Raw genomic sequence first — 20812 nt, 5'->3', positions numbered from 1 at the left:
AACTAACTAACTAACTAACTACTAACTAACTACTAACTAAACTAACTAACTAACTAACTAACTAACTAACTAACTAACTAACTAACTAACTAACTAACTAACTAATTAACTAACTAATTAACTTATGAAATACATATATCGGTACAGATGTTACAAAATTAACATTAACATCGGTACAGATGTTACAAAATTGTGTTTCAAATTATTTCAAAATATCACTGATTTTTCCAAAGATATTGTAAGTAAGTTTTCTAAATAAAAATGAGCCAATATTCCTAGAACTAGTTTTGAGAGTGACAGGCAAAAATTATCCATTAAAGAATTGCTGCCATAACTTAATTGTTAGAAAAAAGTCGAGCTTTTGTTATAATTTTTTATTAATTTAAAATATTTATTGATTTTTTTTTGTAAGACAAAGTTTCCCTAATACGGTCGTTGTTTTAAATGCAAGCATGAATAATAAATTATATAAACATCATTTTACAAGCATACGATTTGAAATCTTTATAATTTTTTAACATTAAAATAAATTAAATGGAATTAAATAAGAAATTGTACTAAAGAGTATCTTAATGTGTCTTAAATATCTATTTTAAATACAAACGCATTAGATTCAAAGGCAAAGAAATACTTTTTTTTAAACTTAAATTTAAGTACAAAAACACATACAAAATAATATCAAGTTAAGCGAGGGACACTTATGAATGTTTATAAGTTTTGTACACAAAATACTAGTGTCAATGTCACAACAAACGCTACAAATATTCGATTAGATTTTAAAGTATTTCTGTTATAATTTTCAATGAGAAGGGGGGTCAAACACACACATGCACAAGTGACATTGAGGATTTTATTTTTAATATTTTTTTAGCTGAAATTAGTCCTGATTTAATTTTTCACATCATTATTTGCTTCAATTATGCTGGTGTTAAAAAGAGCCCGGCATACATTTACTATAGCATAAGATATGCGGCCATAATATTTGGGTTTATCCTTCCAGGCAATGCACAAATAATAGAAAGGCACTCCCGCTAAAGTAATGGCAATGCCAACCAAAAGATTCATGGGTTGTGTTAAACTAGGCATTAGCACCAGTACTATACAGCAAATTATGAAAATTATCGGTAAAGCGGTATGGACTCTTATAGGTCGAGGTATATCAGGCCTTAAAATAAAAGATAATTATTGATTTTTCCATAATGTATTTAATAACATACCTCTTTTTTCTTAACCACAACATGCCCGCAATACTGGCCACCACCGATAGCCATAAAATGGAACTGAAATAGTTGATTAAAGCATAAACATCGGCCGATAATAACATCAATATAGACATCAGACACTGAAATTATAATTTTGGCATAAAAAATTATTTCTATTCTAGAATTTATATTAAAACAAATAAGCATTTTACCGAAAATATCAATGATGGTATGGGAGTTTGTTGTTTAACGTGAAAAAGTTGAAAGAATTTGGGCAAATGTCCCTCTTGAGCACCAGTGGCAAATAAACGGGCCGATGTAAACAACACACCATTAACGCCGCCAAAAGTACTTAAAGCCACAAATATCGGTACCATGAATGCCAGTGAACCAAACATACGATTACCAAATGTTACCGCCACCGCTAGAGAACTTAACATTTCAGTCTTAGAGACTACAACAAAATAGGCCAGATTTACGAGTACATAAATACCCGTCACCAGGGGCATGGCAATCCAGATAGCACGAGGTAGATTTCTGTAAGATATAAATAAGAAATTTGATAACTAAATAACCATTTCCAAGAAAAATGTTAACTACATCTAGAACGGCTGCAAACAGAACTAAATCAGATTCTTGGTCATTAGTTGTGCTAATTGGAACATTGTTGTGATTCCAATGTTGGTTAGTTAATGTGATAGTTTCTTGCGCGTAAACTGTTAGGTATAATTGTAAGGACTCGATTTATATAAGTCCACTCCTCTCGTCCGATATATCGTTGTTGCTGTAAAAGCTTTAACTATACAATTTTAATTGTTCTGGGTTCGAGGGTTCTGTATGAAGGTTCAAGCAAAAAAATTGTGCTATTTCTACTGGATACAAATACATTGGATTAAGTGAAGTAGTGTGATTTGGACAGTTGAATATGTGGTGGGTATCATGGAGATCCTGACGACATGCTGGGCATATATTGCAGACGGCACGGTCTATGCGGTACTAGTAAGCGTTGAGACTATTGCTCCATCATTGTTTTCCGCAGTATGTTTTTCATTCATGCGGTGAAAGTTGTTGAAAAATTCATATTTCGTCACAGAAAATACCAGAGCCAACAGCGCAGTTCATTTATAACCAGTGTAAATCTATCAAAGACCGAGTGTTGGGTTCACGGCCGAGGGCAGTAGGCTATTTGCGTGGCCATATGTTCTTGATTTCCAGCAACCGGAAGCTTTTAGCCTCGTTGCACAGAACCAGTTCAGACGAATCATTAGTCAAAAGGATATTAAGGCGATATCAAGTGATGATGCTACATCCAATACCGCATTGAACTTTGAGAGAACCTTGACCAAATACTCTTCCAGAGGTAAGCTCTATGGGTGCCAGGCAATTCGAGAATAATTGGCTGCAAATGAACTTGCTATAAAGAGAATGAAACTCAAGGAAGTTAACCGGACGAATGGAAAACAGTTCGGAGCAAAGAGGGTTAAATTAAAAACTTGGTTGAGAGAATCCGTTACAACCACTTGGAATAATGATGGGTAACACCTCAAAGGTCCTATGGGGTGAAACTAACAAAAGCAGAACCAGAAGTCTCCTTAAAATGAGCAAGTCTGATGTTAGTATGATAAATTTAGATCCTATTATCTTAGGAGCGATGTTATTCCAGATATTACATCCCTCAGGAACACTGATTGGGAAATTCTAAGAAACTACTTTCAGAAAACTGAGTTTCTGAACACCGTAAAATAATACCTTCCCAAAATTGAACTTAAGATATTCCATGTATGGAGCGCACAACAGGTTCGATGCCTAGTTGTATTTCTTCGGATCTAAGGGAGTATACATCCTCCTTTTCACCTGGCCTAACTATTGAAAATGATGAAGTTATCTCCCTTAAAGTAATATAAGTCCTTTTTTGAATAACTCTCAAATGATTTTATGATTAAACGTGATTCTTTGAATTAAACATTGAAATTATATTCCGAGTTAAAATAAGAAAACCTTTTAACATATTTTAACAATCAATTAATTTGAAAAGTGATATCAATAAATCTAAATGATTTAGAGATTTATTTATTTTGTATTGTATTACAAATGTTTAATTTAATACATAAAACAAGAAAAAACTAGTAAGAAATTATAGTCGGGCGTAGCCGACCATATAATACCCTATACCTGTTACAAAATTAAAATGTGATTTAGTTTTCATAATAAAGCATATAAGTTGAATTGTACCTTGCCTCAGATGTACTTAAGCCATTTATTGTTGAATAAAATTGTGGATATTTAAGTCAAATATTGAAGTGGGCTTTATATAGGGGCTATGGTCAAATGAGACCCTATAATTATAAAATTCATGAGAATCATAAAGGCTAGTATAGAACTTGATTTTGCAGCTTTTTGTCGAGATTGTTCAGTTGTATGAGGGCTAGGTGAAATAATGGACCGATGTTAACCATTTTCAATAGAATTCGTCTCCGGTAACATAGAAGATCATGTGCCAAATTTCATTGAATTATCTTCAAAATTGCGACCTGTAGTTCGATTACAAGGTTTACAAGCCCTATTCGGGGGTTCAGTTGTATGGGGGCTAGGTGAAATAATGGACCGATGTAAACCATTTTCAATAGGCTTCGTCACCGATACTATAGAAGATCGTGTGCCTGTAGTTTTATTACAAGGTTTACAAGCCCTATTCGGAGGTTCAGTTGTATGGGGGCTAGGTGAAGTAATGGACCGATCTTAACCATTTTCAATAGACTTCGTCCCTGTAACAATAGAAGGTCATGTGCCAAATTTCATTGAATTATCTTCAAAATTGCGACCTGTAGTTTGATTACAAGGTTTACATAGCTAAATCGATTCAGAAAATGATTCTATTTATTATACCGATTAGTATACTTTAAGGTGGGTATAGGGCCAATATTATTGTGCGTTACAAACATCAGCACAAACCCAATATTCCCTCCCCACTAAAGTGGTGTAGGGTATAAATACGGTATAAATTTATACTTATTTACACATGACTGTAAAGTATGCGAGACAAAATCCCTATAAAATACATAAAATAACTAAACAGCAGAGTATTTAAAGAATTATTTGTTCTTTCAACAATACAAAGCTACAAAATACATTCAAAAGAAATGTAATTTATTCTTTTGGACTTATTGCCTCAATTGTTTAACGTGCAGATATTTTTGTGTGACAAACTGGTGGGCCTTATTTTCAGGATGAAATTTTTATGGAAATATATTCATTAGTTTTTCGGGCGACTTTTTCTATTAAAAATATAAACATAGGGTAATTACAAGTAAGTCGCCTTCATTAACCTAACCTAATTTTTGGTTGAGAGCAATCAGTAATATTTAATGTCATAAAAATTCGATACCCACTCTTTCAAAATAAAAATTTCATTCAAAATAAAAATTAGGAAAAAAACACCCTATTGTTCATATGTCTATTCCCCTTAGAGGACTATCTCAAGAGAAGGAGAGAAAGGACGAAAGAGTAAAAGTAACTAAAAACAACATACAAGTTACAGTTAAACTTCTATAAGAGTTTACAAAGTAAATAAATATGTATGAATGTTTGTAAGTATGTATACCGAAAACCATTTACAAAATCAACAAGTTGTAGAATTTTGTACGTTTTGTATTAAAAAAAAGGAATCCTTATGAATGTCCTTGATGTGATTTGCTTTCTTCTTCGTTTTAAATAAATATACCATGACGTCGTTAGCTGACTTTGCAAACTTTACGCTGCTTTTGATTTTTCTTATACAATGAAACCACTTAAGCATAAATGAAAAAAGCTAAATTGTGTAAGACAAGGACAGGGGGTGGGTTGGTTAAAGTTAGAAAGCAACAAGTAGTTATATATAAGAATACAATTCTGTAAAAAATATAGGTTATCTTAAATAACTTTAAAATTTATACTTACTTGTAAGGATCCTGCAATTCTTCGGTTACAAAATTCAAATAATTCCAACCACCAAAGGCAAATAGTCCCGAATAGAAAGCAAAGCCAATATTTTCTATGCCATACTTGCCCTCCCAGATATTTTCGAAATTCTCAGTATGACCCAAACACATTTGATAGATACCAGCTAAAATGATCATAACTAAAGCTAACAGCTTTCCAGCAGTGAAAATATCTTGCACCTTCATAGACCATTTTACCGATAAACAATTAATGGCCGTTAAGAAACCTGTAAGTGTTTTGAAATAAAAAAAATAGAAAAAATAATGTATTGCATTTTAAATAAATATTTGTTTTAAACAATTAAAATATTACAAGTTAAACTATCAAGTCTATTTTTAACGTTATCAGTTTATTTTTTTTTCTATTCAAAATTCTAATGTTAAAATTAAGTTTTGAGAAACTATAGGGTTGGGCAAAGATAACTATTTTATTTTAAACTCGGGTTCAGAGTGAATTTGCTTTCGAATCGAACAAATCAATATTATACGCCATAACACTACAAAAGGGAGGATCTAATGCATTTGGGCTCTTGTTTGTTATACTCCAAAATAATGGTCCTACATCCAGCTTAATGTATACCAATCGAAATCATTTCCTTATTAAGCCATGTCTGGTATATATACATATGTAAATCTGTTATAAAACTAGCACAATTTTAAGAAATTCTCCTTAGTGCAATAAAACCTAGTAACATACATATTAATATTGTCCGGATTATTTAAATTATTTTTATTTATTAATTTAATAAATGTTATTTATAAAAACAACACAGAAACAATTGAAATACCTTTTTTGAACACAAATAAAATCACGTTTTTGTAATGCGACAAAAGCACATTTTTTGAAGAGATCACAGCACTACTAAATCACGATGGAACAATGTTGCCATGTCTATTTAAAGTACTTTTTACAAGACTATTATCTAGTCATTAGCGGCTAGTATAATTTTCCTATGGCCCAGTATATTAACTAATCTAGGGTTTAATCCATTAATTAGTTTTTGGACTAGTTTACGGACTATTGCATTGTCTAGTATTTAGACTAGTCTATTGTGTAGTCTATAGATAATATATTCTAATATATCTAGTATGTAGACTAGTCTATTGTCTAGTCTGTAGACTAATCTATTGTTTAATCTGTAGACTAGTCTATTGTCTAGTTTATAGAATATTTTATTGTCTAGTTTATAGACTAGTCTATATATTAATCTATTGTCTAGTCTGTCCACTTTGTATTGCGTATTTTATGGACTAGTCTGTTGATTAAAAGGACTTGTTTATTGACTAATCTATACTGTTTTGTACAATTTGAAAATTCTATTTGCCATCCCTGACACCAACTATTGAGACGTTGTCTTACTGGTTTTATCAAACAACAATTAACAAATGAAACTTCGACAACCAAAAGATGAGATATAGAAACAAGGTCCTTAAAGCGTTAGTTGGCACCTTTTAGGCATAAAAAAACAGAAAAATTGTAGCGACGTACAAAGCTATTAGTTGCCCTTTTCTCAATTATACAACCCCTGTATAGACCTTTTCTCTCAGCGACAACCAATGGTGAGGTCTAAAAGTCCTACAAAATAATACACTCCGAATAGTAACCGGTTGGTTATATCAAGATGAAGAAGATGGCGCCTCTTGTAACAAAAACAAACAGACGATTGTAACGACGTACAAAGATCGACCTCCTCTCAATTATGCATTACCAGTATAGACCTTTTTCCTCAGCAACACTCAATGGCGAGGTCCATAAACGGACCAAAGTAATGCACTCCAAATCGTAACAGGGTTCGTCAAGATGAAGAATGTAGATCATCTAAAAACATTACCCCCGAGCATGTTTCCTTGATGATAGATCCGCATCTTGGTGTATTGCAATCCGGGGGAAAAGAGGTATTACCTCTAGTCTGCCGGGACTATAAACTACTGATGTTACTTCACTCCTCGGCTAGTCCTTGGTATGATTTGACATGGGGTCTAACCAGAGAACCACATAATCTGGTACGGGTGGCCAGTTGCCCGCAGGACTATGGCCTGGCTGGTCAGTTGGTTGAGGTTCATTCGGGATCCACGTAGTGTCTGTGGTTTAAACCAAATTCGTGGGAAGAATAAGTGGCGGTTAAAAGACTGATGTAAGGTAAAGTTCGGTGCAGTTGCCGAGAACAACAGATACCTCACAGAGGAGTGACTGTGGGACTAAGCGTTGGAAATGTGTTGGTGTTTATTGTATATGGTACAGGATGAATGTGTGGAATGCGGGCCTCTCCCACCCGTTTACTTAGAATAAGTGTGTCGTATGTTTTTCTCTTATCAGTGTGTCGGATGAATGAGAAGTGCGCTGGGTTGAATGATAATGGATGAAAGGTATCATATACAAATGATACCATTGAATTTTTCTTACTTGTCCAGATATGTTCAGAGTACTATAAACTCTGTTCATATCAGAATTACAACAGTGTGTCACTGTGAGTAAGAACAAAGTCTCGGCTTATTTGATGGATTCGTACTTCGGTCTTCCGGTTACGTCTCTAGTAACCTAAAAAATAAAATTCTGATGCGGAATTCTCTTTCCCGAAATATCCGGATGAACTTCCGACGCTTTAGCAGCGACATTAAAGTCGTTATGCCATCCAATGTTAACCGATCTTCTGTTGCAAGTGCTCTGAAATTGTTGCATCAAATGACTGTCTCTCTGGAGAACGACCTTTCAAACAGGTTTTGAAGTCCCAGGAATGATGTTTTTAGACTTATCTAAGAATTTAGAGCCTATCAAAAACCCAAAAGAGGAGTAAGTAATATTATTCGCCTTTGGAAAGTAAAAACCCAACAAATTTCCAAAGTTATCTATTATTTTTGACGTTATAAAAACCAGTACAAATTCATTAATATCCGCAGCATGTATGCCCGCCCGTTAGGCGAAAAATAGTTACATAAGTGTATAAAAGTATCAACTAAATATTTATGTCTACACTACCGGATAAAATGTGTATAGACGTAATAAATCATTATCTATTTGATATATATATGTACATTAGAGTAGCGCCAAAGTGGAAGTTGCTGATGTTCTATGGAAACATTTGAAAATTAACAAGTTTTCCGAAAAACGGGTCCACCCTAATGTACATATGTATGCATGTAAATATGATTGCTTGTAAAGTAAAATAAACATTTCAAGTATTTAAATTAACACACTTACATAAACAAACTGCAGCCAATAATTTAACGGCATTATCTGGAGGATTGCAATCTTCGAAAAATGGTTTCGCCGCATACTGTGCAAATGTTAAGGCAACAATTGTCTAAAAGATAATAAAAAACAAAATAGAAAAAACTTTAATTAAAATCACATTATTCATATTGTTGACACTTTCAATTTGAAGCTATTGTCTTTTAAATAGTTTACAAATTAACACAGTGTCGCATGTAAAATGTCACATTCCTAACCCTGACTTTTTAAAACAATGTCAATGGCTTTAATGTCAATTTAGACATGTATACGTTTGTGCGTGTGTAAAAATATTAAAACATCTGTACAATTTAATTATTATTATTAATTTAACTCTATATTCAAGAGCAACAACTCTCATTATATTTTTCACTTTAATAAAAATAATCAATTATTGTTTTCAATAAATATACATTCAAATAAATGAAGTCAAACATACCTGTGTAGTTGGTCGTATGATTAACAGAGCAATCCATAATCTTAAAAATCCAACTAGAGGACCAAATGCCACCAACAAATAGGCATAATCTCCACCTGAACGTGTGATACTAGTGCCCAATTCAGCATAGCATAAAGCTCCAATAGTTGATAGAATACCACAAGCTGCCCAAATTAAAAGTGAACTGCCAACTGATCTAAAATTTAAAAGAGAATTTTATTTATATTTAATTACTCTCTTAATGAAAAATTTCACTTGACAAATTATTACAGATAAAACTTTAATTATACATTATTTTTCATTACGTGCTTCAGTAAGTATTTTAAAACAATTAAATGATTTTTTTATCAATCATTAAAGTAAGACGTTAATTGGCAATTATGTGTTCATATGTATGTTTTTTACAATATTACTAATTGCTCATAATACTAAATATTTTTATACATTCATTTCCACATAAATTTAATAATTTTTTGGGAAATTTTTTTCTTTGAACACTTTAAATTTGCTGATGAAATTTTTGCAGACAATTTCTTGAATGTTTTATTTTAAACATTGCGAATTTTGATCAGATCCTATGGAAAGAGTTAAAAATAAAACGATTATGAACGTTTAATAAATAAATTTATCTTAAAAATAAATTACACTGTTCGACAAAATTCAAGTATTTTTCTTTTCACATTAAATTTAAACTTAAATCAATAGATAATTCTCCATGTAAAGCATAAGAGTTCTATGTTCTCCTGTGCTAAATCTTATATACTCTTAACCATAGTGTTTTAAAATACCAGTCAAAGATCACAAAATATCAGTTGGGAAACAACTGGACCAGAAAGTCCATTTTTATAGATTTATATAGACGCTGCGTGCTTAATAATATGTTTCTAGGTCTAATATTAAAACCATTTTTCAAGATGTATCAGTTGAAGAAATTTTCATTCCATCAGGATGATGACTTTATGTTTCTGTGTTCAATAACTTCCGGTCCACAGTAGGAAACTTTTTTTGGGAAACTTTTGATTTTGCGTGAGAGAGAAAGAATATCATTCATCTCTCTCGCGGTACGGAGTTTCCCGTACTCGGAAACTTGTTTTGTTTTATTATTCTTCTCATTCGTACAACAAATCAATGCAATTAATACGTAATTTCTGAAACAAAAGTTTTCATGTGTGGACATTAAGGAAACTTCAAAAGAGAATTAAGAAAAAGTTTCTCAACAAAAGTTTCCTAGTGTGAACCAGGTCTAAGTCAGAAAATCAAAAAAAATACCAGAAACTCCTCTTCAAAAAGTACCAAATAGAAAAAAGTACCAAAAAAATGTCTGATTTTATGTTTCTAGGATCAATTAATTAGAAATTCAAAAAAGTACCAATTGAATAACAAAAAAGCTCCAGAAATTATTCCCTATTTATAGAAGATTCAAAAAGTACCAGTTGAAAACGAAAAAGTACCAAAAATCCTTTTGTAAAGCTTTTCATTCGCTCTGGACTCTAAATGTTTAATTTTATGTTTCTAGATTCAATATCATAGAAAATTCAAAAATACCCTTTGAAAAACCCAAAAAGTCCCCTCATATCATATTTAATTTCATGTTTTAGGTTCTATAATATTGAAAACTCAAAGAATACCAAGTAAAGAACGAAAAAGTACCAAAAAATAGCCCTTGGTTTACTATTAAAATACTATTACTATATACTATTTAAATAAAAATAGAAAATTTATAGCCATTCGAAGTATCATATTATGGTAAAATAAAAAAAATATTATAGTTGTAGTGATAATTTTATGATAAAATATTTTATAAAATTTTAATCATAATATAATTGTAGGAATTATATTATATAGTTGGGGGAACTATGATATGTTAACGAGGGGACAATATTATGATAACCTACTGGGATCTATAGTCTAGTCTAGTCTATAGTCTAGTCTATAGTCTAGTCTATAGTCTAGTCTATAGTCTAGTCTATAGTCTAGTCTACAGTCTAGTCTATAGTCTAGTCTATAGTCTAGTCTATAGTCTAGTCTATAGTCTAGTCTATAGTCTAGTCTATAGTCTAGTCTATAATCTAGTCTATAGTCTAGTCTATAGTCTAGTCTATAGTCTAGTCTATAGCCTAGTCTATAGTCTAGTCTATAGTCTAGTCTATAGTCTAGTCTATAGTCTAGTCTATAGTCTAGTCTATAGTCTAGTCTATAGTCTAGTCTATAGTCTAGTCTATAGTCTAGTCTATAGTCTAGTCTATAGTCTAGTCTATAGTCTAGTCTATAGTCTAGTCTATAGTCTAGTCTATAGTCTAGTCTATAGTCTAGTCTATAGTCTAGTCTATAGTCTAGTCTATAGTCCTGTCTATAGTCTAGTCTATAATCGAGTCTATAGTCCAGTCTATAGTCTAGCCTATAGTCTAGTCTATAGTCGAGTCTATAGTCGAGTCTATAGTCTAGTCTATAGTCTAGTCTATAGTCTAGTCTATAGTCTAGTCTATAGTCTGGTCTATAATCTAGTCATTAAATGGCATTTTTGCGGACTTCAATCAAAAATTTGATTTAATTACAAAAATTGTGATGAATATTGAAACAGGTTATAAAGACTTTAGTAATTAGGATATTTAGTCATAACTCAATTGCATATTCGAGATTGTATGGGGAAAATGCTGTTGTCCAGTGCTATTTTCATACATTGCATGAATATTTTTACTTAAGAGCATTGAAAATAATTTATTAATATTTAAAACTTTAATTGTAAGTTATTATTTATAGCTTACATAAATAATCTGACTATGGGGAAATTTGGTGAAGTTTTTTTTAATGCTTAATAAACTTGTCTTAACAAGTCGTTTAAAATAAATTTATCAAATTTGTAATTACCATTGATATTATTAATTTACAACCACGTAGATCGTATGCATATTAATTAATAATGAGGCGAATGAACCAATACATCATTGAATTGCTTAATCGAATTTGTACACCTATTGTTAAAATTGAGGACACAGAACTTACATGATCCACCTATGTTTTTACGTTCGCGTATCATTAACGAAATAACCCAGAGAATAGGAAATTTTCCCAAAATATTTTAATTTTCGGGTTAGGGCCTGTCTTGTTCCTATTCGGATTTAGCCAGAAGTTTGAATCTACAGGAGTGATTAATATTGTGGATTAGTCAAAGTAGGAATAGACAGCAGTGATAGGTATACTGAAATTTCCATGAATATCAATATTTTCGACTTTAGATGAAGTATTCCCTGATAGTATCCAGCAGCGATTACTATTGGAGATTAGCCAGAAGTAGAACTAACCAGCAGTGACTATAGATCAAATATTTCCTGGAAATATCATAAAGATATGCCATCTGTTAGTCTCAATGCAACTTTATCCTGTCTAGACGTTATAGACAGCCACAACACTAGGATCGAATGCAAAGTCGCAAGCTGTTATCCATCCTAAAGTGTATTATTATGGAAATCTCAACGAGCAGTAGAAATGATGAAGATCATTAGGATGAAAAGAATAAAGCAAATAGGAATACGGAATTTACTATGAAATGAACTAGGCAGGGTATCCACGGAATATAGGCTTCTTCTGTTAGGTTAGCGCGAAACTAGATATACAGAATCAGGTGACTATAGCATCCCTGACAACATTACACTTTTCTACTCCGAAAATCCAGAGAATCAGACAAAAAAGAAAGGTATTGCCATACTACCATGAAAACTTCCTGTTTAAGGATGTCCGGCTTTCCAGGAACTATTAAGGTGATGTACACATCTCTTAGGGTTTTGATTGCAGCTTGACTGTCGATAAATATTCGAGTAAATCTATTGAATATTCTGTAATACCATATCCATGTTACTACTCTTCTTATAGCCGAAAACTTTACTCTCTTGTGGAGAGAGGCTTCCTCCAAGTGTCGAGCTTTCTAAGGGCCTTTTATAGATTTTTCGTCAATTATCAATCAAATTCCATGATTCATATGTATTTTGAAGTCTGTTATATATATTAAAGCCATATTCCGAAGTGTACCTTATATGGGGTCAAATGTGGACCGTTTTCTATACTAAACGAACTGATCGTATCGGTCATGAAACCATCGAACAAAGAGTAAGTAGACCAAATATAAGTTAAAAGTTGAACTATAAAAGTTCATATACTTTGGAAAGAAGAGTAGTGTTTGCAGTCCAGTAGTGTTTTTCACCATCTGGAAACAACCAAGAAGGGATTCTAGAGACGTCGACCATTTACATCCACATATATAGTGTTACATCCGTCAATTATGAATGAAATTGGATCATTCCACTTGTATTTTTATGTCAGTTGTAGACAATATTGTCATATTCTGAAGTGGACATTATATTGGCTCAAATGTGGATCGATTTTGTCTTTTTCAGTACTAAACAAACTGTTCTAGTGTTTTAAACAAGCAAAAGGCCTAAGAATCTAATAAGAATCCAGAATGTGTATACTTTTGAGGTTCTACGACCAATATTTCGATATGTTACAAACGGTATGACAAAATCAATATAATGGTGTTTATAAAAACCCATAGTAGAGTTTAATATAAAGGTTATAGTACTTTATGTAGGTATTTCTAAGGTTTCTTTTCTACTTTCATTACTTACTCAGTATTTTGAAAAACTCCAGTTGGCGCTATAAATATGCCAGAACCGATAATGGTGCCCACAATTATTGCGACACCATTCATTAATGTTAATTTACGTTTAAGTACGATTTTTTCATCAGCACCAGCACCTTCCAGCGGTGCATGCTCCTCAGCAGCCAAATCTGTGGTTGTTGCATCATTGACATTGTCATTAGTGGTTGTTGTTGCTTTATTACGATCTGTTAATTCGACTAAATTTGTTGTAACATTGCTACCATAACGTTCAGACATAACTGTTTTGTTATTGTTTTTATTTTATTACAGATATTTCAATATTAAATACTGATAAGGGATGATGATGATTATGTTTATTAAACACTGATTTCTCTGATTACACTTTTTTTAACATTTAAATATAAAATGTTGTTTACACAATTGTTGTTTTAATAACACTAAACTAATATTGTTTATAAACATTTAGGTATAAACAATAAACTATTTTATTCCACAAGCATAATTATTTGTATATTTAGTTGTCAGTTAATTAGAAGTTTTTTTTTTAAATTTTTGTAGACGTAGCGATGTTTCTTTTTATTATTATTTTTGCAAAATTCTTCCGTTATTTTAAGTAACTTCGACGAGAACTAAACATAAACTAAATTGAAAAAGTAAAAATAAACTTGTGTTATTTTTGTGTGAAAACATGAGAAGATAGATACACACCAAGTAAGTTTGGAACAAACAATTTAGAGAAAGATAAGTTTAAGAAATATTAGGGTGATCATTCAAAGAATCAATAAAAGCAAAATTTTTAGGAATATATATATATATATTTTTGTAATTTCACTTTAATTCTCAAGATGCGAACCAGTAAAATCTAAAGACTCCCGCCACGAACGTGATAAGATCGAAATGTATTCTCAATTACAAGAAATTACTGAGTGCTCCAACTGAATCACAAGCTAACGATATAACCTAACCTATATTCTTATTACGATTGAAACCCTCGTGTTTTGTTCACATTAGATTTGTTTTAACAGTGCAAAGATATCTTTGTTTCTATAACATTTAAGAGTCTTTAAAATAGCATATTTAAACTCAGTTATATCTGCTTCATTCTCCGACTTTACGACAAACTTATACGTCACAATTTCTAATAATTTTGCCTATAAAAGTACTTGAATTGTTGAATTGTTTCAAAATCTCTGGTATTTACTAAGAGAGATATCGTCCTTTGAAGTTTTTGCATATATTTTTAAATTGATATATGTTTCGAGGTTTAGGTTAAGATATCTCGAAGAAGATATAAAAGAGGTTAAGTCTTTATTGTAAAGACAACATATTGGACTTACAGATTACATAACAAATATGTCTCCACGTTGTTAAAAGGGGTCAAATATGGATAAAAACTGATTTTTAGAAAACTATTTCCAAATCCGTTGTATATTTTTGAATAGAAAGGATTTACAAAATAACTAATTCCTATTTTAATATTAAAATATTGCTTAATATATTATGTACACGCAAACCCTATAATAGCTTGATTACAATTGGAACCACAACTGCTGGCCACAATGAAATTTCATACATTTTGAATGGAGAGCAAAATATTGTTTTGCGGTTGGCGACATTGTGGTCGAGATATATATCACTGGGTATACTTTGTGTATATATGTTCAGTTTGTCGGCAGCGGTTCCAATTGTAATCAAGCTATAAGCTCTCAATGCTCTCTGGAAATGTTTTCATTCCAGTCAAAACGTGCTTTTTTAATAACAACATTTTGCACGCTTATTCTATGTAATCAATTTAGCTGTTAAATTCATTTAAGTTTATAATTTATATTGACAATAGCTAACTTCTGATCAGGAATAATTTTAGATCAATCTCCTTAAAAAATATCTACTTTAGTACATAAATTTAGTCAAACTTAATGTGACAAATATGAAAATATGAATTTTGATGAAATCTCATTATAAAATAGATTTTGTTTTGTGTGAGAAATTTACTTATAAACTAGATTTTGATTGAAATATAATTTAAATGAAATTTTGTGTATGAATAAATGAAATAATGGATCGATTTCAAATATTTCCAATAAACACGAACTTTTGTACAATAGAAAATCGTGTTAAATTATTTTTAAAAATGCGAAAGTTATAAAACTGTTTATTTTTTTTCGTCTTGGTTTATGCCAATATTTGTTACGAGCTTTTTAGATTAAATTCACATTTTAATCTAAACTAGTATTTTAAATTTACTATTAAACATTTTAATTAAGGGAAAATGTCGCCATTTTAGTGAAAATGAATTTGTCTCAATGGATTAATAGATGGGACCTTAATACAGGTCGAGCGTTAGCAACTGTTTTTCACACACACAGAATTCTTAGCTTTTCTGTAAAAACCACTATTAGACGCTCAATAAAATAACTAAACAGTGGTGTTGTAAGACAGCGAACTAACGAACAAGAATCCCAGGTTCGTAGTCTGTGTGATCAATTGTTTTTAAAACAAAACAACTTTTTAACTCCTTATTTGTAAGTACTTATTTAAGTAGTGATTTGTAAGCGAGCGTGGTAAGTACTGGCTTCCAATGTCATCACCGTGTTAAAACAATTGGCTAGGAATTTGCAATGTACATCAAATGAAAGCTAATTCTATCTCCTATTCGATTTTCCAGATTATATGTTGCTTTCATTAAAGAGAAATTCTTAAATTTGCATAATTGTAAATAAAAATCAAATTTTTTCAAGGTGGTACTCAATGGGTTAATGTAAGGGGTTATATTATACATGTCTGCAACTCCTAAACCAAATGGGAGCAGGAAACAATTTTTACACAAACAATTTAAAATTAAAATTGCTACAATATTATCGAGATCTCAGCCGTTTAGAGTCGATAAGTTATGACTAGATTTTTTTAAATATAATTACATTTAACTACATATTAGGGTTCTATAAATCGACTTTCGAATAATCGACTTTTTGTCGAAAAATATCGGAAAGTCGCTATGAAAAAAGTCGAAAAGTCGACTTTGTAAATAAAAGTCGGAAAGTCGATAAGTCGAAAAGTCGTAAAAAGTCGAAAAAAGTTGGAAAAAGTCGAAAACTCGAAAATAGTAGAAAAAAGTCAAAAATAGTCGAAAATTTTAAAAAAGTGGACAAAAAGTCAAGAACTCTAAAATAGTCGGAAAAACTCGAACAAAGTCAAAAAATAGTCGAAAATAGTCAAAAAGTCGAAAAAAATCGAAAAGTCGGGAAAAGTCGACTATTTATAAAATACTAAAAGTCAAAAAGTAGACTTTTAATTAAATGAAAAAAGTCGAAAAACCGACTTTTCATAAAATGCAAAAAGTCGAAAAGTCGACTTTAACCTAAAAACTATAGAATCCTACTACATATATTTTCGGCATTTAAAGGGCTATAACCCTTTAAATGCCGAAAATGAAAGCTCATTTTGTTTTCTATGTGATAATCACACATAATATTGCACATCATTTGATATGCTTTCATATTATTTTAATTTGTTTACAATCGAGCAAGCCATTCCCGATATTTTTAACTTTATATATAACGTTTTTGAACGTCTATAACTCCATAACTATAAAAGAGCAAACAAAAAAATGGTATTGTTAGATTTAGTATTAAAAGTAGTATCAATGGAAAAAAATAAAATTGGAGCCGTTTAGAGTCGGTAAGGTGTTCAAAGTTTTGAATATCAGTGAGTTAAATGTACCGGTATTATAAGCAATTTTCAAAAATATTGAAACTCAGTATAAACTATTTCTATGAAATGTGTGATTTTTTACAAAAATTATTTGTTCTTCAATTTAGTGCTTTTTAAAACTAACATGTTTAAAACATTGGTTCTAAACGAGAATGTTAAGCGACAACAAATGTTAATGAAATTTCTTCCAATAAATTTCCAATATTTCGTCATCCATTTTAGTAAAAACTTTGGATAACATTGCATTTGTATTTTATACACACATCTAAATTTTATACACCAATAACTAAAACACAAATTTATCAATAAAACTGCAAATATTTTAATAAACAAAATCTTATTACAGTTATAATAAAAATAAATAAACTATGAACTTCGTGTTATTTTATAACTATTATTCTTTGTTATTTACAATAAAACTTGTAAATTTGACACGTGTAAAAAAGTATTTTACAGAACGTACGACGATATTAACAACCCGGCATTTGTTTAGTAACTGCTGTTCGGTTGCTTGGCATAAAATGTAAATACAAAAACAAATGAAAAACAAAATAATAAGAGCAAAAAATGGGGTGGATAAAATTAAAAAGAAATGGTCACCTTAATTAAGCTTATTTGTTTTCGTTTTTACGGAGTTGCCAGATATCTTCGAAAAAAAACATTCTTAAATACAATTTGAAACGGTGTAATATGTATTAGGATTTTTGCGTTTCTAGTTAGTTATTTTAAAAGGAGGATGTAATCTAGGGTTATAGCCAAAATATAGACCTACATATATCTACCTAGTAGCCTGCATTACGATAGCTAAATACTTACTAAAAACCTTTAAAAATCAAATTTTTCAAAAATTCATCTTTTATTGTACATTTATTTGTACATTTACTACAAAGCTGACATAATCCATAAATAAACGACGTTACGAGAATAGCGGTTTTATAACAAATTATTTCTGAAATAAATTTTAAAATTATTAACAGAACATAAAACCGAAAAATAAAACTTTTTAAATGATTTCAAAACGGATCCTATTTTAGTAGGTACTCCGAATTTAGTAAACACGAATTTTGAATTATTCGAGTCTTATAGTATATAAGCTATATATTTTTGATAAGTTTTAATAGTTTTTAGCTCTTAGACGTAATAATAAATATAATTAAGTTTAATTTCATTCCTATTTTTTTTTTAGATTTTAGGCGCAAGCGCTAAATACTGTTTCTCTGCAAATGCCTGATACGTCTCAGCAATTAAATATGAATGTGTTTTTATCATATTTTCCCAATCTTGAGTTTTCATAACTTCAGTAGCGTTAGAATTTATAAATGCTATAGCGTTTATCTTTAGTTCCTGAGCACTATGACGATCAGCTAATATTAAAGTTTCAACAGCAGTTTCAATGGATATTTTATCGTTTAGCATGACCTCACAGAATTTTTTTAACGATTCTATAGCGTATTTATCGGCAGCTGGTAAAAGAAACTTGGCTATTTCAGCAATATTTATCACTTTGCCAGTATAAATAAAACGTAACATTTCCTGCAAAATATCCCCATCAATATCGGTTATTTCAACACGATTCAATGTTTGTTCCTTCATTTCATGCTCAAACATGGCAGCAAACACCGGACTTCGAGCAGCCAATATAGCTTTATGTACGTGAAATTCTTTATCGTCCACAACTAATGTGACATCTGCGAAAATTCCATTTTGCAAGAGATTACCGAAATCTTTAGTTAATGCACATTTGGGAGAGGAAATAGATTGACGCGAAATATTAACCACTTTTTCTGAGAAGGTTATTTCACAGTGTATTTTCAAATTGTCTTCGGGTAATAGACTTTTAGTTTTATCGAGTATATGAGAATTTCGTAGGGAAATTACATGATATACATCATTCTTCCCTACGGACACAACATTCTCATAGACACTTGGGTTTTCTTTATTTGCTTTTGACAAATATATTCTATATTTGAACTTTTGAATCAAATTTTCGATGGGATCTAAAAATAATAAATAAAATTGGAAAAACTCCTTATCTCGTTTAATAAGTAAACAGCATTTGTATTTGCCATTAACAGCAGATGAAAATGTTGGTGATTTCCATTCATCTCTTAATTGGTTACATGAACCAAAATTACTTATAGTCCAAGTGAAACATATTTTTAAAATTTCCTGTTGTGTGCTACACCAGTTCCAGGCAATAATTGGCTTGTTGTTTAATGACATTTAAGCTATTTGAACCAACAAAAAACTAAAATATTATGGCATAAAAAATATTACAAATAAAACTTACGTCAAGTCTCCTTAAAGCACCTGATAAAATGAATAACAAATTATTTGTTTATTTATACTTACGATTACAATCGGTACCAAGATCAGCCGGTTTTTGTAACCGATTTAACCCTTTCTGTGGTTTTGGGGTCTTTGATCTTTTTAAATTATGCTTTGAAAATGTAAATATTTCTTAAAAAGGATTTAATTAAGACCCCATATATCTATGGGACCCAAATTTTCAATTATTATATTAGACTTTCTTTCGAGAAGTTTCTTATTTAAAATTAGCAAGTTTGGTTTATAATAGAGATTTGAGCGAAATTCCGAAACAACCCTTGAAAAGATTAAGTTTTTTCCCATTCTTGATTTTTAAAAACCATACCACAAAATTTGTCACAAAACTTTTTTCCATCCAGAGATTAACACAGAATCTGTTCAAAATTTCATATAGTCCCCAAACGAATGTACATACTCCCGGAAAATGGTTTTATTGTTAAAAACTCCTTCTAGAATATCGGTATTAATACAAAATTTTGAATAAATAATTAATAATTTTGTAAAGTGTTCCATCTTGCACATTCGGTTATTTAGAAAGGAAAATCAAATCCGAAAAAAAGTTCCATCGGAACTTTTTAGCGCTCCTTTTCTAGTGCCTCGGGTGAAAATCGAACTCACGACCTCCGATCTGACAAACTAGAACACTATTACCGGAAGCCACCTAACCTCTTCGCTCCATTTGATCCATAAATGAGTGGGCATAAGTAATTTATTCCTATCCGCTTTTATAATGTCTTCTACCTTGCATTGGTCCATGTTTATTCGGTAGTTTCAGTTTTTCTCCGTTTCACAATTACTTTAAATTGAGTCGTAATTCAGGTCTGATTTGGGGAACTCTCGCGTCATCGTGATTATTTTTTAAGCGCGATCAGGCTTGTTTTTGTTGCCTGGCTTTCGACAGTTTTGCATCTCGCTCGCACCGGTGTAGTGTATTACTTCGTATAACTGTTTAAAGTTATGCGTTGTCTACATTAACCGCGTGCTTTCGTTTTGAGGTTATATTGGAATATAAAATGAACATTTGATAATTAAAAAAAATATATATTGCGCAGTGGTGGGGTACCAAACAAATCTCATCGTTTAACACGGGGGAGGAATCCAGGATCTCTGCTTCCTATACGACGGTATAGGTCGAAGTAAGGTTTTGGAGGAGGCTTCTGATCAAATTGTTGGTGGCGATATATCCTAGGGATCAGCCAAGTAAATCTTCTATCCTCCGAATATCAAATCAAATTACTTTAAATTATCGGCTTCTCTACAATCTGATGTATTCAAAAATCTGTGATCACATAGGAATTCTCTGAAAAT

The 20812-nt window shown here is 31.2% G+C and overlaps 2 protein-coding genes across 10 annotated transcripts; both read right to left on the bottom strand.

The window, feature by feature from the left end:
• Positions 1–364: 364 nt before the first annotated feature.
• LOC119601293 (large neutral amino acids transporter small subunit 1) lies at positions 365–17676 on the bottom strand. Of its 9 annotated transcripts, none has more exons than XM_037952121.1 (8): positions 17589–17674; positions 13470–14105; positions 8848–9043; positions 8379–8481; positions 5139–5406; positions 1415–1739; positions 1218–1342; positions 365–1165 (listed from the first exon to the last, which is right to left on the bottom strand). In XM_037952121.1, the coding sequence occupies exons 2-8, from the start codon at positions 13739–13741 to the stop codon at positions 889–891; spliced, it is 1566 nt and encodes a 521-aa protein (XP_037808049.1). In that variant the 5' UTR covers positions 13742–14105; positions 17589–17674; the 3' UTR covers positions 365–888. The 9 variants fall into 9 exon arrangements, with proteins under 9 accessions (XP_037808049.1, XP_037808048.1, XP_037808055.1 ...); XM_037952120.1 differs by having other exon boundaries at positions 376–1165; positions 17521–17676; XM_037952127.1 differs by having other exon boundaries at positions 376–1165; positions 13470–13792; positions 17521–17665.
• Positions 17677–18030: 354 nt separating this feature from the next.
• Positions 18031–19539, bottom strand: LOC119601295 (protein roadkill-like). Its single transcript, XM_037952129.1, has 2 exons — positions 19467–19539; positions 18031–19404 (listed from the first exon to the last, which is right to left on the bottom strand). The coding sequence occupies exon 2, from the start codon at positions 19397–19399 to the stop codon at positions 18359–18361; it is 1041 nt and encodes a 346-aa protein (XP_037808057.1). The 5' UTR covers positions 19400–19404; positions 19467–19539; the 3' UTR covers positions 18031–18358.
• Between the last annotated feature and the right edge of the window lie 1273 nt (positions 19540–20812).

This window comes from Lucilia sericata, unplaced genomic scaffold (assembly GCF_015586225.1).
Source record: "Lucilia sericata isolate MDLA Ls3-8-SP2 unplaced genomic scaffold, ASM1558622v1 Contig000154F_arrow, whole genome shotgun sequence".
NCBI classification, from domain to species: Eukaryota; Metazoa; Arthropoda; class Insecta; order Diptera; family Calliphoridae; genus Lucilia; species Lucilia sericata.
Note: the sequence above shows the minus strand (reverse complement) of the source record. Positions and strands in the feature narration are given on the sequence as shown.

Excerpts from the sequence above, each read along its gene's own strand:
- LOC119601293 (XM_037952120.1), bottom strand. The coding sequence starts at position 13,741 with ATGTCTGAACGTTATGGTAGCAATGTTACAACAAATTTAGTCGAATTA. Across the intron at positions 1,343-1,414 it reads TACCATCATTGATATTTTCG|TGTCTGATGTCTATATTGAT; the intron begins GTAAAATGCTTA and ends TTATAATTTCAG. Across the intron at positions 1,166-1,217 it reads TTGTGGTTAAGAAAAAAGAG|GCCTGATATACCTCGACCTA; the intron begins GTATGTTATTAA and ends TTTTATTTTAAG.
- LOC119601295 (XM_037952129.1), bottom strand. The coding sequence starts at position 19,399 with ATGTCATTAAACAACAAGCCAATTATTGCCTGGAACTGGTGTAGCACA.